General features: G+C 38.7%; 1 protein-coding gene across 1 annotated transcript in view; it reads right to left on the reverse strand.

The window, feature by feature from the left end:
• Positions 1 to 16,966, reverse strand: part of SLC17A7 (solute carrier family 17 member 7) — a 741,037-nt gene that overhangs the window by 100,518 nt on the left and 623,553 nt on the right. The window contains exons 8-9 of the mRNA XM_044059515.1: positions 12,345 to 12,494; positions 5,669 to 5,801 (exon numbers count right to left, since the gene is read on the reverse strand). Of these exons, the coding sequence (XP_043915450.1) occupies positions 5,669 to 5,801; positions 12,345 to 12,494 (283 nt within the window). The remainder of the gene's footprint in view (positions 1 to 5,668; positions 5,802 to 12,344; positions 12,495 to 16,966) is intronic.

Genomic DNA, 16,966 nt, shown 5'->3' on the forward strand with positions numbered 1-16,966 from the left:
CTTTGTACTAGCCGTGGGTATGTTTTGGCCTGCAAAATCTGATGTTTGTACCACAACTGTCCCACTTTGTGCATTTGAAAAGGTGGCAACCCTAACCGCACTATGTCCACACACACCCTCAGCTCTTCCAGTGAAGAGCCAAAAAAAAAACTTCTTTGAGTTACTGTAGGAAGCCATTTGGCTTTGTGCTCAGGTCTGCTCCACACCCCCTAGTGGAGATAAGTGGATCCTCTTCATTACTGTTTTGCAAGATGACCAGTCACAGATGGAAAGATTTTGCCACCCCCCCCCCACCCCCATCTTTATTAGTCTCACTACAAGGTTTCTGTACACTAGAGGTAAAGTAATCAGTGACTGATGATGTAAAAGCTGTCTTGATCTTTCTACAGTAGGCTGCAGGAACTGACCACCACGTAAACAATGACATAAGAGCATTGAGATTACATTATATGTAAAGGAGGAAACAGCACAGGAGTAACTTCCATGTTCAGACAAATGTAGTCAAACTCAGAAATTTTGAGCAAATAATTATAAACTGATATAAAAATATGAAATTCATTTCAAAACATTATTCAAGCAAATTGCTCCATCTGCATAATATTCTGTCACGTGTGTGTGTGTGTGTGTGTGTGTGTGTGTGTGTGTGTGTGTGTGTGTGTGTGTGTGTGTGTGTGTGTGTTTTTATGGATCTCCTTCAAAACATTGAATTGTCATAACATTGAAACTCAAAACGTTAAGACCATAATATCAAAAATCCAGAACACTGAAAACCCAAAACAACAAAAATTCAGAACACTGAAAGTATGCATCATAACATATAAAACTGCAACGCACATGTAAATAACATCCCCTCCACCTATAAAAACATCAAACTAAGTAACACACTTTTTACTATGTTTCTGCAGGAGTTCACCCCCCATGTGGGGGGCTCTGCCCTCCACACCCCCGTAAATTAAATATACCAACTCCTCGATCGCACTACAGTGGAAAAAATTTTATTTCCTAACCCTACTGTAACATGATCACCATACAGAATGTAAACGTATGGATGTGTTGCTTTCATGGAAGCTGTTAGTGTTCTGAAAAGTGCTGGGAGAAGTGAGTAAGGGAAAAGTGTTTATCTTGCCAATCTGTGTGTGTTTTAGGCCATAAAGGTAAGTGATTTAGACATTATATTTACATTCTGTATGGTAATCGAGATATGGTGAGGTTAGGAAATTAACTTTTTTACCACTGTAGTGTGAGCTTGCAGTTGGTATATTTAATTTATGGTGAGTGTGGGGGGTGCAGGGGGGCTTCCATCCCTGCAGAAATGTAGCAAAAATGTGTTTGTTAGTTAGGTGTTGTTATAGGTGAAGGGGTTGTTATTTACATGTGCGTTGTACTTTTCAATCTTATAATGCAAAGTTTCAGTGTTCTGAGTTTTCTTTGTTTCAATGTTATGGTCTCAATGTTTTGAGTTTCAATGTTATGACAATTCAGTATTTTGAAGTAGACCCATTTTTATATATATCCAACTGATACGGGCATGCAGGTGATCACTTTCAGCTGTACTGTAACCCTTTCATAAAGGTGTAATGTTTTTAGTAAAACCATTATGCTATTGTATTACACATTTTTTTCATGCTCTTTGCCTTCACTGCCACTTGACCATCAGTCCCCTATTGGTCAATTGGCCCAATAGTTCAGTATTACCTGGGTGATGGCCATCATTCAGGCAGACATCATGGTAGTTTAAGGAGTTTCTAAGTTTTCCCTACATTCCCCCCAGATGACTGACTTACAGCGCCAATGGATGACTTGAAATGGGTTATCTGCACTGGCCATCCCTCACTTCCGCAAGAGACATATCCAGAGACCAGTACCACCCCCACCCTCTCAAGCATGGGCACTGTTTTTTCCATTCTCCTCTATAGAAATTGTTTTTCCCTATGTGCTCCCAGAGTGCTTAGAACTCTCCATACCCCTAGCGGAGGTAAGTGGACCACACCCCTTCACTTTTCTATCTGTCTGTCTCTCTACCTGGCTTGTCCACTACCAGCACCAATATTCACACTCCACACAATCCTTTCCCCTTCGCCATCTTTACATTCTTTCTGTGTTAACTTTCTAACACTTTATTCACCCTTTTCTATTATGGCTTTCAGAAAGGCACACAGTTCACTGTATGTTGTGCAATCTTTATGTGACAAATGGGCCTTGTTACTTTACTATTACTGCATTCCACACCCTATATATATTAAAAAAATAAAAATGAGATGAAAGATTCTAAATTATGGTTTCCAATGAGTAAGTTCTGTTTGAACCATAGCAGATGAAACACTTTGCTTCCCAGTACACTCTGTGCACTGAGATAGCTCAGTCTTCCCCTGGCTGACTGTGGTCTCCATTATAATTGCTTCTCTTGATGCTGCCTCTTAACATTGGCAGTTCATTGTCTCTAACACTTATTTAAAGTGGTTATAGACAGTGTCAGTGAACCATTTTTCTCCTTTTCAACCAATTTCGCTATAATAAAGGCAAGCTCACTTGGTCGAAGTTCATTTGGTCGAAAATGGAATATAGCCCCTGCCCCACTGCAGTGCAACCCTGGAGTGAGAATATTAAATAAGGGGTGTGGGGGGCACAGCCCTTCACATTATGCTAACAATTTCTACTAAAGATATATATATTAATGCATTTCTAATGGATATACCTTCTTATAATAGTGAATACATTAAAATTATGTAGGGGGCTATGCCCCCCACACCTCCCCTTATTTAATATTCTGACTCCAGGGTTGCACTGCAATGGGACAGGGGTATATTCCATTTTCGACCAAATGAACTTCGACCAAGTGAGCTTTCGGTCAAGTGAGCTGCAACGCCTGGTATAATTTTCGACTAAGTGTAATTCGACCAAATGTATGGAATCCATATATATATATATATATATATATGGAGAGAGAGAGAGATATGGGTCTACTTCAGAAAAATGAAACCCCAGAACACCGAAACTCACATCACTGAGATGACATGAACGAAATCCCATTGCATCGAAAGACCAGAAGTGCGAAATTCAAAATCCCGGTATTACGGGATTTTGAATTTCGTGCTTCTGGTGTTGTGCTGCAGGTAAGTATCTTTGTGTAAGTATATGTTTGAGTGTTAGTGGTGTGTGTAAGTGTGTGATGTGACTGTGGTGTGTGTGTGTGAGGGACTGTAATGTGTGGGTGTGAGTTTGCCTTGTGTGTCTGTGCGATCTCGGAGTTAAAATATTAAAGAAGGGGGGTGTGCAGTGCAGGGGGGCTTGGCCCCCTGCCTATCTGTATTGTAGGATGTTGTGTTAGGTAGTTTGGGGCAAGTGTGTATGTGTGTGCTATGTATGTGTTTTAACGTGGTTGTGTGTTTTTGGTGTTATGGGATTTTGTGCATGTGGTCTCGGTGTTGTGGATTTTGGTGTTATGGGGTTTCGTTTTTGTGAACTAGATCCATATATTTATATATATATATATATATATATATATATATATATATATATAGATATATATATATTTATATATATATATATATATATATATATATATATATATATATATATATATACATATATATAAATTGTGTGTGTGCGCATATATATATAGATATATAGGTATAGATAGATAGATTATGCAGCAGCTGGAGAGGCCACAAAAGTTCCTCACCAAAAGGATAAAGGGTCTCAAACATCTGTCCTATGCCCCCCGAAAGAAAGAACTCAGCTCTCATTCAGTCGCATCGCTGCTCAGAGGGTTGACCTTTGCTAAAATACAAGGGCCATGTCAAACAGATTTGATGAATATGAATCAACCACAAAAAAAATCTCCGTCCGGCAGAGCCAAGGGCGGAGACTTTAAAACCCCGACACGGCTATTAATTAGAGGGATAGATTGGATAGATTCATCACCCCAAGACTCTCCTATAAAATGGAATATGTGAGGCAGAGAGAGGCAGAGCACCTCGGCAAGAGAAAAGAGAAATCAATGAATGGGAGATCGCAGATTTAGATCACATCTATACCCAGGGATTACTCAGTCACAACAGAGGCACATAAAAACATAGTATAGTTCCCCATAGGTAAAACAAGGTAAAACTATGGGCTAGGCTTGTAAATGCCAGCAGCTAGATGCCCTGGATGCCTAGTATATGAACCTACTATGAACCTATGATAGATAGGTGACACTTCAATATTTTGAAACACAACAGATCAGGCAAAACTGCTATATCTCCAACTCAAGTGAAACAAATATATATAATATTATTTTTTGCAGGGAGGCAAACCCCCTGCCCATTATTTATAGCAATTCTGACATCATACTACAGTTGGGAAAGGGCAAATTCCCCACTCCCTACTGTTCCCATAATCTCACAAGGAAAAAATATGGCAATGTGTGATCATGTGATTTTTGAATCTGCTGAATGCACTGCATATTGTGGGTTGTGTCTGGTAATGCTGATGCTTTTAACATTGCTTCTGTTCTGGAAGACCACTGCAGATCAGGCAGGTAAACAATAAAGAGGCAAGAACTCAATAGCAAATAATGAGGAACAGGTGCAGCTACTGTAAGCTTATGTAATGGATGTTCGAAATAGTGAAGTGAGGATGCTGAAGAGGATTTACCGGGGTGCTACAGAAGGTTGTCTAGAAAGAGTTCCTGAAATCTTAAGTTTGGAACGAGTCACTGAAGTCTGAACAGGGAAAGAAATTATTGAGAAACCCGTGAAACTTGCTCCTGCTTGCCTGTGTACCTGTCTAATGAAGACTGATGGCAATTCTTGAGATTGTAAGTTTAGTTTTGCTTTGGAAAAACTAGTTTGGAGGATTTCTACAGCTGTTAATTGATCAATTGAAAGAAAGTTGTGGATGAAATGGATTTTTGTTTCTGTTGCCCTTCATACTTTGTTCTAAGAAAGAACTTTTCCTTTGTCCCTGTAAATAAATCATCAATAAATCCTCAGCATCCTCATCCTCTGTATTAACCCTCGTTTTCCTAATTTTCTGTGAGGTTGGTGTGTGTATCAACTGTCACTATTTCTGTTTATTCAGCGCCAATCTCCCACCTTCTTTGTAAAGTCGCATCTGCCTTATGTCTTTTCACATAATCACATCCACATTTTAGCTGGACATTCTCATTTCACAACTTGTTTAAAAATCGGGAAAAGCTGTTTTCATGGACTACAGTGTATACATTTCAAACTGAAGCAAGAAAAAGAGACATTCTGACTCAATGGTATATTGAGCTTTGTGACATTTACATTCATTCATTTATACAGAAATATTCATTGCAAATGCTTAATTTGGACAAATGAAATATGCTGAATATCATATTTCTGTCTGTCATATAAGAAATTATATTAGTAAATATTATTAAATGTATTATGATTAATGTTCATGTAATTGCATTGCTGGTTCCAGATTGCTGACATAAAAATGTGTGCATATGCACTGAAGTACCAGTATACAGAAAATACATTAAATGAAAGAAGGATAAATTTACTTTCACTAAGTAACTTACTTTCGTCACTCGGCATGACATCATTTAGTATTACAAGTACACTCTATCATGCTTCAGATGAATGATAAATCTTAGTGCCGATGCTTTCTCCCGCAGCAGCTTAGGAAAGCAAACGGGTTTATTCTCTATACTTACCCCCACAGTTCATCATCTTTCTAACATTGGTGGTTGACATGATTCGTTTTGTCCGAAGGAAGTCTGCAATTTGGCCACCTATAGGCACTATAATTGTCATCACCAGATGTGGAAGGGCTGAGAGTAAACCAACCTGTAGACAGACATAAATTAAATGACTCTTAATGACTATCAAAGATGAAGAAAATCTGCTCTGTTTTATTATATCATCTAAGAACTGTAACAATGCAACCTTTAATGGCATCATGACAGAAAGGATTCTGTGAGAAGTAAAGACTGCCAGAGTTTGTTTTACAGAGAAGTAAAAGCACTATTAAAAATAAATGTAGCTGCTATATCTTTGTAGAAAGATGACATTGCTGTGCAATGAAGTCCATCTTTACATTCTAGTAAAATTACTCAGCATTCCCTTGATCATATCATGATTAATACTTATTCTAAACATCATTTAATGGGTTTTTGTAATTTCCAGCCTTAAAACCATTTTGATCAGCACCTCTGCATCAGCTAGAAAAAACTTGCTTTACTGGGCATATGCTATGCTTACATGAAAGGTATGTGGCTGTGAAAATTAGACATCCAAATGGCAATCATGCCATCAGTTATTTTTTTTTTTTAAGTAAAGCATATGAACAAATTATTCCTTTGCAAATTGAGAAATTAAAGATATAGTGCAGAACTGCAAAATAAAATGCAGAAGAGAAATCTGCCATGTAAGTGAGATGTGAATTCTTACACCTTTCTCACATACTGTTCGTCATATCTTAGTTATCTTGCATTTCTGAGTTTGAGCTAAATTTAGAAAAATGTGGGATTTTGTTTAACATTAACAAACAACAGAGAGAGAGACTTTTATTATATTCATAGGAACTGTCGATGACATAAGTAGAACAATTCCCCATCCGTCATTTAGTCACAACTTCCTTTCCTGCATGCACTTGATCTCCAGTGTATACACACTTGCTGTATTTATAGCCTAGACTTGAATGCATTCCCTTTGCTTTTTCAGGTTATTTAGGGTACACTGTAAGGTATTATTCAAGACAGAGGGTGAGGGGGTGTGGAGAGAGAGAGAGAGAGAGAGAGAGATTTACAATAAATGCATTTGAGATATAACAGAATTATTTCAAATTTTAAGATTTTGATATGTTTGATCAGATTTGTCAAACAATGCACCAAACTGCAAAACCATTACAGTTTTGTGTATTTTGAACATTTATTTTATTCATAAACCATATAATTACCAGTGCTAAACAATTATGTACCAATAAAGTGTGTGGTAATACACAATTGACTAAAATACATTCTCTATTTTTCTGCTGTTTTAAACATTTTCTAGTGTTTCCCACAGAAACTAGGGTAGCTGGTAGTTGTAGCATAGTCCAACTACAGGCGTGCTGCTTCTGGAACTGATTGTAGTGGTTTGTTTGTTATTAGCATGTTTCCCAGGCCATCTTGGATTGGAAGAGACCTAGCTGCACTTTTGTAAGAGAATTGTGCTGACTGGAACCTATCTGGCAAAGGGAGACTGATCTAGGACTTGGAATAAGCATCCTCATTGTTCCTTTTAAATCTTTTTAAATTTTTTTCCATGTTTTTAGCTTTTGGTATTTAGGCCCTGTTTGTACGTCAAGCAGCACCGCACAAGGTCAGACAGTTAACGTCAAAAAATGTCCCTAAAACTCAAGCAGAAATATCCATTCACTGAACTCCTTCATGATCGATTCTGAATAGCCACCTCTAGTGACAACAGTCTTCAATCTAGCATTATGGAGAGTTGGGACTACTCTTGTTTCTCCTGCCAACCTTGTTGACTTGGGTCTCCTGATGCAGTGTAGCAATTCTCATACACACAGGCAAACTTCTACTAATAACACACTCTAGTACAGAATGCGAGAGATGTATCTACACCACGAATCTAGAATCCATGCTCTCTCACTAGAAACAGTAACACAGAGACGGTTGTCAACTGACCCACCACTACATATGCTCATAGTACCACTACTCATACACTTAGTACTCATCAAACATGTAAATCTACATAAACAGACGTTCTCTCGAAAAACTTACCAAAACATCAGAGACCTCCAAAACACAAGACTGCTACAACTAAAACAGTCCCAACGACACCCATGACACATAGCAACACCAATGTCTCGCCCACCAAACCAGTAAGGCGTAACACTCAAACCCCACATTTTTTTTTGTCATAGGAGACTCAATATTGAGACACATGGATGTCCCACTCACCAGGCTGGACAAAGAGAGAGTTTGTCAGCTGCCTGTCCAGTGCCAGGATTCATCAGATCATGCATGCACTTCGGTCTCTCAGCAACAGGTACTGTTATGACTCTGTTGTAGTTCATGCTGGTGTGAATAATCTGAGATGTACCTCAGTAGACTATATGAAGAGATACATGGTTGAGCTCTCTGAGTAAGTGTCTCAGGCAGGTATGTCTCTGGCCTTGAGCAGCATACTAAACACACCTAGAATGATGCCACAGTAGAAACAAAAAAATATTGATTTCAATGATTGAATCAGTTTTTGGTGTCATTCAAAGGGGATTCAGCTCCTGTCATCCTGTTATGCCATAGCCAACAAACCTTGCTGCTTTGCCAGAGATGGTTTGCACCTAGTACCTCTAGGCTTTTGGCTACTGGCAAGGGCTCTTGCCTCCCCAATAGTGCCTTTTTTCAGGCAAGATCTTGAAAACAACATTACCAATGTGAAATTAACCAATCATAACAAAATAAGTGTCATGCTGCTAAATGCTAGGAGCTTAAACCAAAAATTGCACTCTCTGGAAACACTTCTATTACTAGAAGATGTAGATGTCTGTGTTGTCATAGAAAACTAGTTCAAGACCTCAGAGAGTACCCCAGCCTTACAAGGCTACAGTGCCTTCCCCACCTTTAGACCGCAAAATGAATGTGTGAAAACCAAAGGAGGCAGTGTTTCAATTTATATGTGAGATAAATACACCTCCTGTCTAGTTAGACTGGACAACTCCATGCAGTTAGTCAAGGTCTAGGTTATGGTGGGTAAGACCTCAATTTAAGTAACAGCCAGTTATAGATCTCCTCCATGGGTCATGACACCAATGAAGCCTACTTGACCAAACACGAGACAATCCAAATTTTACTGAACACGCTGGTTATGGGGGATTTCAATTATCCCACCATCGACTGGGAAACCTTAGCTAGCTAGCCCTAACTCCCTAGTGTAAAAGTTCCTTGACTTTGTTAATTCAAATGATCTGGAACAAATTGTCCGTACCCCAACAAGAAACAAGGGGAACAAACATTCTGGATCTGGTCCTCCCCAACATGTCAAACAGATGCACTGCTGCAACCATCAGACCCTTATTAGTTAAAACTGACCAGAAATCAGTCACCTCTGAGCTGGTGAAATCAGACTAAAAAACTTCACCATGGCAAAATACACCCGTCTAGGGGAAGGTATAAATGCATTCCAAGCTCCACTACAAGCTGGAAGTAGTAACTATGCCAAAGCTTACACTAAACCCCTGTACAATCACTTGCATAAGTGTATAAACTCGGCCATACCAGAAAGAATCCAAGCCAGAGCCCCAAGTAAAAGCAAGCTGCCATGGTGGACATCCAGCATCAACAAACATTACAATAAATGCAAAAATTTGCTGTCCAAGAAAGAAAAGGCAAGGCCCCCAACAATGGAAAAGCACCCTACTCAACTTCAACAGGCAAATAAGGCAACTTGTCAAATCCTCCAAGGGCTCCTTTGAGAGAAACTTGGCAAGTACTGCCAAGGATAACTATAAGGCTTTTTACAGCTACATACATAACGTAAAGGGTAGGACCCAAGCATGTGCAGAACTAGTGGCCAACGGTATCATACATACCAACCCCAAAGAGATAGCAAACCTGCTAGTGGATAGGTTTGGCAAAAATTTCACTCCCTTATCTCCTCCTTATATCAAACTGCTTCCCCAAACTTCCACCCCACCCTACATATTTAAAGAGCAGGTCTTCAAAGCTTTGTGCAAGGCAAAAGACACAGCCTCTATGGGACCAGATGACATCCCAGGCTCTCTTCTAAACAGGCTGAAACATAAACTAGCATCACCCCTAAGTACACTTTTCAACCATAGCCTAACCACAGGCTTTATTCTGGCGGAATGGAGAACTGCAATATTGATTCCCTTCTACCAAGGTGGCCTAGCAACAGATCAGGGGAATTACAGACACATAAGCCTGACCAGCCTCATCTGTAAGGTCATGGAACATATCATTATGGACCTCATAAATAAAAGACATAGGTGACCTCCAAACCTTGGATCCTACCCAATTTGGCTTTGTGAAAGGCAGGTCCTACCTGTTAAATCTGATGGATTTATTTGAAGATGTGACCAAGGCCATTAATGAGTGAATGGGGCATCAATAATTCTTACCAGGGATAGAGCCCACAACCCTCCTGAACATGGGTAGTCATCACTAAATTAAATTTTGTGTGCTGACTTGCATTTTTATGGTCTTACATTGGGATGAAATGGCTAGGCTTAAAATGACGTCCAGGTTGATAAAGTAGTAATCTTCTATGATCTTATGATCCTATGACCAACAAGGATCTTTGCCTGGGAAAAAAACTTCCTTTCATCCTTTTCTGAACTGCAGAAATCCACTTGGCTATTGATAAAAAAATTTTCAGAAATGCAGATTCATGAATCAAATGTTTATATTCAGTTATCGGAAGAAGGGGAAATGCTGTAGAACTCATGAAGTAAAAAATATGATGTGTTTTCACTTGCACGTATTCTTTTCTCAAACTAATGCTAATATATCTGTGAAACTAAATGAAGTTAAAACAGTCTAATGTTTAAAAAATTACACCTCCAGCTGTTGCAGAAAAATAAGATGAAATTCACACAGCAGTTCAGAAATATTGCAAATGACAGTTAATTTCAAAGCAATTCTCCCACTGTTGCAAAAAAAAAAAGCAATTAGCTTCCATCCAAAATACTCATTTTGCAATATCAAAAATAGTTACATTCTTATATTTAGACAATCTCTGAAAATGCATTGTTAAATAACACATTAAGAATCCATTAAAAGAAATACCAAACTTTAAGAATGGAAAAAAGTGTTAAATCCTACTCACGCTAAAGGCGTTTCAGGTTGAAATAAAACAAAACAGTTAAACTTTAAGAATACATTTCTATAAAACCTCTGAGAACTCCTAAGAACACACTACCAGATAAGATATTAAATGTTATAATTTACATTACAAGTTATTCCAAAGAGTAACCTGAACAATATATCACAGCCCAGGCTTTGCAGTGGCCTGCTTCTGCATTTCTGTACTTGGATTATTCATAGCAGGAAAATGAAACTCACCTTATTATGGACCATGTAAACAATGTCCAAACTGCATTAGGGAATAAGGATGCATTGTATCACTCACCATAGGCTTCAAGACAATTAGCTACTCACCACTTTATTATGAAACCTTAAGAAGTCATCTATCACTAGAGCAATTCAGCTGCAGATAAGTAATGTATAGTATAATAGACAACAGGGTGGCCACGGTGGTGCAGCGGTTAGCATTGCTGCCTCGCAGCAAGAGGTTCTCTGGTTTGATCCTCAGCTGGGGTGCCTTCTGTGCAGAGTCTGCATGTCTTCCCTGTGGTTGCGTGGGTTTCCTCCAGGTGCTTCGGTTTCCTCCCAAAAACATGCTGTAGGTGGATTGCATACTCTAAATTGACTGTGTGTGTGTGTGTGTGTGTGTGTGTGTGTGTGTGTGTGTGTGTGTGTGTGTGTGTGTGTGTGTGTGTGCCTTCTGTGGAAGGTTGGGCACCAGGCTGGCAACTCGACACTGTAAAACTCCACTGCCAATCATGATCAGACAGGTGATCTCCTGTGGCAACCCCTAACCGGTAATAGCCGAAAGAAGAAGATAGTATAATAGACAACAGTGCAGTGTGACATTTGTATATTGTTTCCTAATAAAACTACAATATGGCATGTATAAGTACAATTTAGAGGGTGGACTATACACTTATGGTACATTTTTTGATGTTTGATAGGAAACTTATCAAGACTAGCAAATTCTCACATGGATGTTGGGATGATGTACAGATTCTGTACAGAAAGCATTCCAGTTGAGAGCTAACGGATAGACATGTACTGTATGACAGTACCATTAATGGCTGAACAGTTAAACCAATTTGTGTTTTCAGTATAATGTAACTACTTCTCTAAAGTATCCTCTTTAGTTTCCAAGAATATATATTATTTCAGTAATTCTGATGGATTACTGTACCCTCTATGTGCATGACTTCACACAGGACAAAGAACATTTTACTTTGGCAGTGTAATAATGCAGATTTTTATCAGTTTAATTTGGCTCATCTGTTTGCCATTAGGAATACCCTGGTCTGGAAGGTCACACGACCTATGGAGTCTGTACTATTCACTCTCACAGTATGTTACCTATTATTTTCCTAAGAATTTTAATGAGACAAAGCCTGGTTTACTGTAAAAATGTTGTTGTTTTTGTTTCATTACTTTTAAGCACCAAAGATTGTTGTAAAGCAAATGTATTCATCTTCAATCTTTATAACTTAAAACCTAAGCATTGACATCTACAACACTGTTACTCTGAAGTATCTCATGAAATAAAAAGATAGTAGCATCTTACCTTGCTAATTTCAAATCCAAAGACCTCCTCAAAATATGCAGGTTGACTAATTAAAAGGAGATAGAACGTCCAACTCCTACAGAAATTGGCCACGATAATTGCATAGACTGGCATTGAGGTGAAAAACTTTTTCCAGGGAGTCTTAAACTTCTGCAATTATGATACAGAGAGGAAGAAGGAAAAATAAAACATAATTATAAAAACATTCCAGGTCATTGATTTCCTTGTCAATAAATGGGGATATTTATTTTAAGATTACTGTTTAATCTGACTTAGAAGACTTCCATAAATATAGAACACACTACATAAACAGAAAAACTAAGTGCCCATTTATACTCACTGTCATCCACTGCTTAAAATAAAAAAGTAAAAGCTGAAACTTCAGCTCAGAACAGCAAGCTCTGTAAAACGGTAACAATACTGCAGAGGAAGAAAGGCTGTATTACAGTGTAATAGCATAACCAGTAGCATTCTTGTCTTGGGTTTTGGCAGACCAGACATCTGTTTGTTCATAACTGGCTTAATTTTTCAGATTGTTGACACTGCAGTATAACTGTAGGGGTTTGCTGCACTACTGAGCGTGTCATCCTTTATATAAGACGTTAAACTGAGGTCACATTTGCTTGAGTTAGTTGTAACTTACGTGGATGTATAAGATCCCATGGCACCCATTGAAAAGATTAGGGAAATTTCCCTGATGCGTTGCATACATTTCCCTTAGTGGTGTGAATACCACCCAGGATCTCATCTGAAAAGAGGCCACTAGCCTTGAGGGACTAACTCAGACAAAAAAGGATAAATAAAATGCAATATAACCACTCCAGATGTCAGCTTTTCCACTGTAAATGCTATAACAAAACAGGAATTCAAGGAACTCACAACACAGAAATGAGAAAATGCACAACAGAGTATGTTGATCTCTTTACCTTTTTCATTTTCTAGATCACAGATTTTTAGATGTAGATATATTGTATATATATCTATATATCGATTTATATATACGGATCTGTATTAGATAATCGATAATCGATTTTTCGGAAACTTGAAAAAAAAAATCGAAGAAACCATAAGATTAAGCATTAAACTTGAACATGAAAAACAAATCTACCTCTTTTACGTATTTGCATGGGGGCAAGCCCCCCCCTGCACCCCTCACACCCCCTGAAAATTGTATATGATAACTCTGGGATTGCACTACAGTGAGGAAAAGTGTACATTCCTGATCCTCACTGTACTGCAATCCCCATTCAATAACTTTGAGTTTTCAAAAACGACCATATGGAGTTCGAGTTTCTGAAAACTTGATCAACTGATAGGGACCCACACATGCACACACACACACACACACACACACACACATTGTTTATATATATAAATATATATATATATATATATATATATATATATATATATATATACATATATATATATATATATATATATATATGTGTGTGTGTGTGTGTCTACTGCAAATGGTTGAATTCCCACAATCTCGAACTTCATATGGCCGACCCCATATGATCGAGTTTGTGAAAGCTCGACCGGACTGCATGGAGATCTGAATACAGCATGTAACGGGAATATTTCCCATTACTGCACTGTAGTGCGATCTCGGAGTTGGTATATTTAAGTAGAGGGGGCGGGGGAGCAGCCCCCCACATGGGGGGTGCAGGGAGGTTTTCCCCCTGCAAAATACTGATTTTATCAATATTTCTTTTGTTTTTTTGCTGGTTTGGAAAACCGGCTTTTGAGAAAATGCAATTTCGCGGTAGTGCAGTTTCGTGCTTATGGGTGTTGATGTTGCTTGTTCAAGATTTTGGGATTTTGAGCAAGCAATATAGACCTATATGTATATATATATATATATATATATATATATATATATATATATATATATATGGGTCTACTGCTTTTAGTCGAATTACACTTGGTCGAAAATGATTTCAGGCTGCCCACTTCACCAAAAATACATTTCACTGAAAACCCATTTGGTTGAAAATGGAATATAGCCCCTGCCCCACTGCAGTGCAAACCTGGAGTGAGAATATAAAGTAAGGGGGTGTGTGGGGGCAGCCCCCACATTGGGGGGTGTGGTGGTCATAGCCCCCCACATAATTGCAGTATATTCACTATTATATACATGTGTATCCATAAAGTATACATTGAAACATATAACGTCAGTAAAAAGTAGTTGCAGAATGTGGGGGGCTGTGCCCCCCATATCCCCCCTTACTTTATATTTTTACTCCAGGGTCCGACTGCAGTGGGGCAGGGGCTATATTCCATTTTCAACCAAATGGGATTCGACCAAATGAGTTTTTGATTAAATTAGCTTTCAGTGAAGTGGGCAGACTGTAATCATTTTCGACCAAGTGTAATTGAAATAAAAGCAGTAGACATATATATATATATATATATATATATATATATATATATATATATATATATATTTTTTTTTTTTTTTGCTTGGTAACTGGGGTTAGACTTATCCTGGAAGGACCCATAGCAGTCATAGCCAGGAAGACAGTAATATACAAACACAAAGAAACAATGTGAACCATAGAACAACATAAGTAAAATTAGTTACACAAGCATAATCACTCTCATTCAATATATATATATGTGTGTATATCTATCTATGTATACCTGTATAACCTGATCCAGATCTAGTACTTGCCAACATAGGCATTAATCTGGGACCCACAAGCTTGGGTGGGGCCCACGAAAAACTTGCATTTCTATTTTAAGAATACACACAAAGTGTGTCCTTCATAGTGTTTGTTTGTGCATCCATTGGATGACGCACAGATATTTAAACTGGAACAGATTTTTTAAGAAACAAGTTCCTAACAAATGTGCATGTGTGTGAAATTCCCTCATTAGAAGTAACATGTTAATACATTTAACCAGGCTCAAACCCTGTACCTTATTTACCAAGTGACAAGAGCCAAATCCTCTATACCAACTATGAGTTTTGTTGCATTTTCAAAGAATTGTGTGTTCCAGTACATTTGCAAGGAATTGTGAGTTTCCTTGCATTTGCAAGGAATTTTTAGCTTCTGTACATGTGCAAGGAGTTGTGAGCTTCAAGGGAAGAAAAGTTTACTGCTGCTCATGCTAAGTTTGTTTTCCATGTGCAACTGTTTTGTGTAGCAAATGGTTCTTACTGTTTGCACTAGCAACTTTGGAAGCACTGTTAGTAGCACAACAGGTAGCCCACTTGATTTTTATGCAGAGAGCTGCGGGTTCTACTCCCACACCATTTAGATGGATTGCTGATACTGTGTTGACATTAAGTGGGTAGAGCTCTGCAGTCTTGTGAGATGCCTTGTAAATATAAACCTGTTGTTGGATTGCCATCCATTCTCTTCTTCTTCCTCTTCTTCATCTTCTCTTTCGGCTGCTCCCGTTAGGGGTCGCCACAGCGCATCATCTGTTTCCATTCCTTCCTGTCCTCTGCATCTTGCTCTGTCACACCAACCACCTGCATGTCCTCTCTCAACACATCCATAAACATTATCTTAGGCTTTCCTCTTTTCCTGTTACCTGGCAGCTTCATCCTTAGCATCTTTTTCCCAATATACCCAGCATCCCACCTCAGCACATGTCCAAACCAATGTAATCTTGCCTCTCTGGCTTATCTCCAAACCTTCCAACCTGGGATGACCCTCTAATATACTTATTCCTAATCCAGTCCATCCTCGTCACACCCAGTGCAAATCTTAACATCTTTAACTCTGCCACTTCCAGCTCTGACTCCTGACATTTTGCCAATGTCACCGTCTCCACCCCATACAACATAGCTGATCTCACTACCCTCTTGTAGACCTTCCCTTTCACTCTTTCACTCTTACTGGTACTTGTCTGCCACAAATCCCTCCTGACACTCTTCTCCACCCACTCCACCCTGACTGTACTCTCTTCTTCACCTCTCTTTCACACTCACCATTACTCTGAACTGTTCATCCCAAGTACTTAAACTCATCCACCTTCATCAACTCTACTTCCTGCATCCTCACCATTCCTCTACCCTCCCTCTCACTCACACACACATATTCTGTCTTAGGCCTGCTGACCTTCATTCCTCTCCTCTCTAGAGCATATCTCCACCTCTCCAGGGTCTCTCCCACCTGTTCTCTACTCTCACAATGTCATCTGCAAACATCATAGTCCACGGGGACTCCTGTCTGATCTCGTCTATCAACCTGTCCATCACCATTACAAATAAGAAAGGGCTCAGAGCTGATCCGTGATGTAATCCCACCTCCACTTTAAACGTATCCATTGATTTTCTTATACAATATTAGCAGTTTAGCAATTTATTTAATGTAACAGGCAATTTATTCTCCAAGGGCAGCAAGCACTGAATTTGTAGATGAAACACTGAAATATAAAGTTGTTTGCTAGTAGTAACCTCTTTATTAGTTACAGATCTCTTTAATGTGGAATTATTCAGAAGGCTTTTACTTCTGCAGAGGTTATGCATATTGGTTGATATTGGCGGATTGTGATGGCAGAAGTTTGAAGGACTTTTATGGTCGAAATGCTCTGAAATGGGCAGTTTTGTCATTACTGGTTCATGCACTTTGTTTCATTGCTTACTGGAAAAAAATGTCCAAACC

The sequence above is a fragment of the Protopterus annectens genome, chromosome 17.part0, assembly GCF_019279795.1.
Source record: "Protopterus annectens isolate FY-2018-M chromosome 17.part0, PAN1.0, whole genome shotgun sequence".
NCBI lineage: Eukaryota > Metazoa > Chordata > Ceratodontiformes > Protopteridae > Protopterus > Protopterus annectens.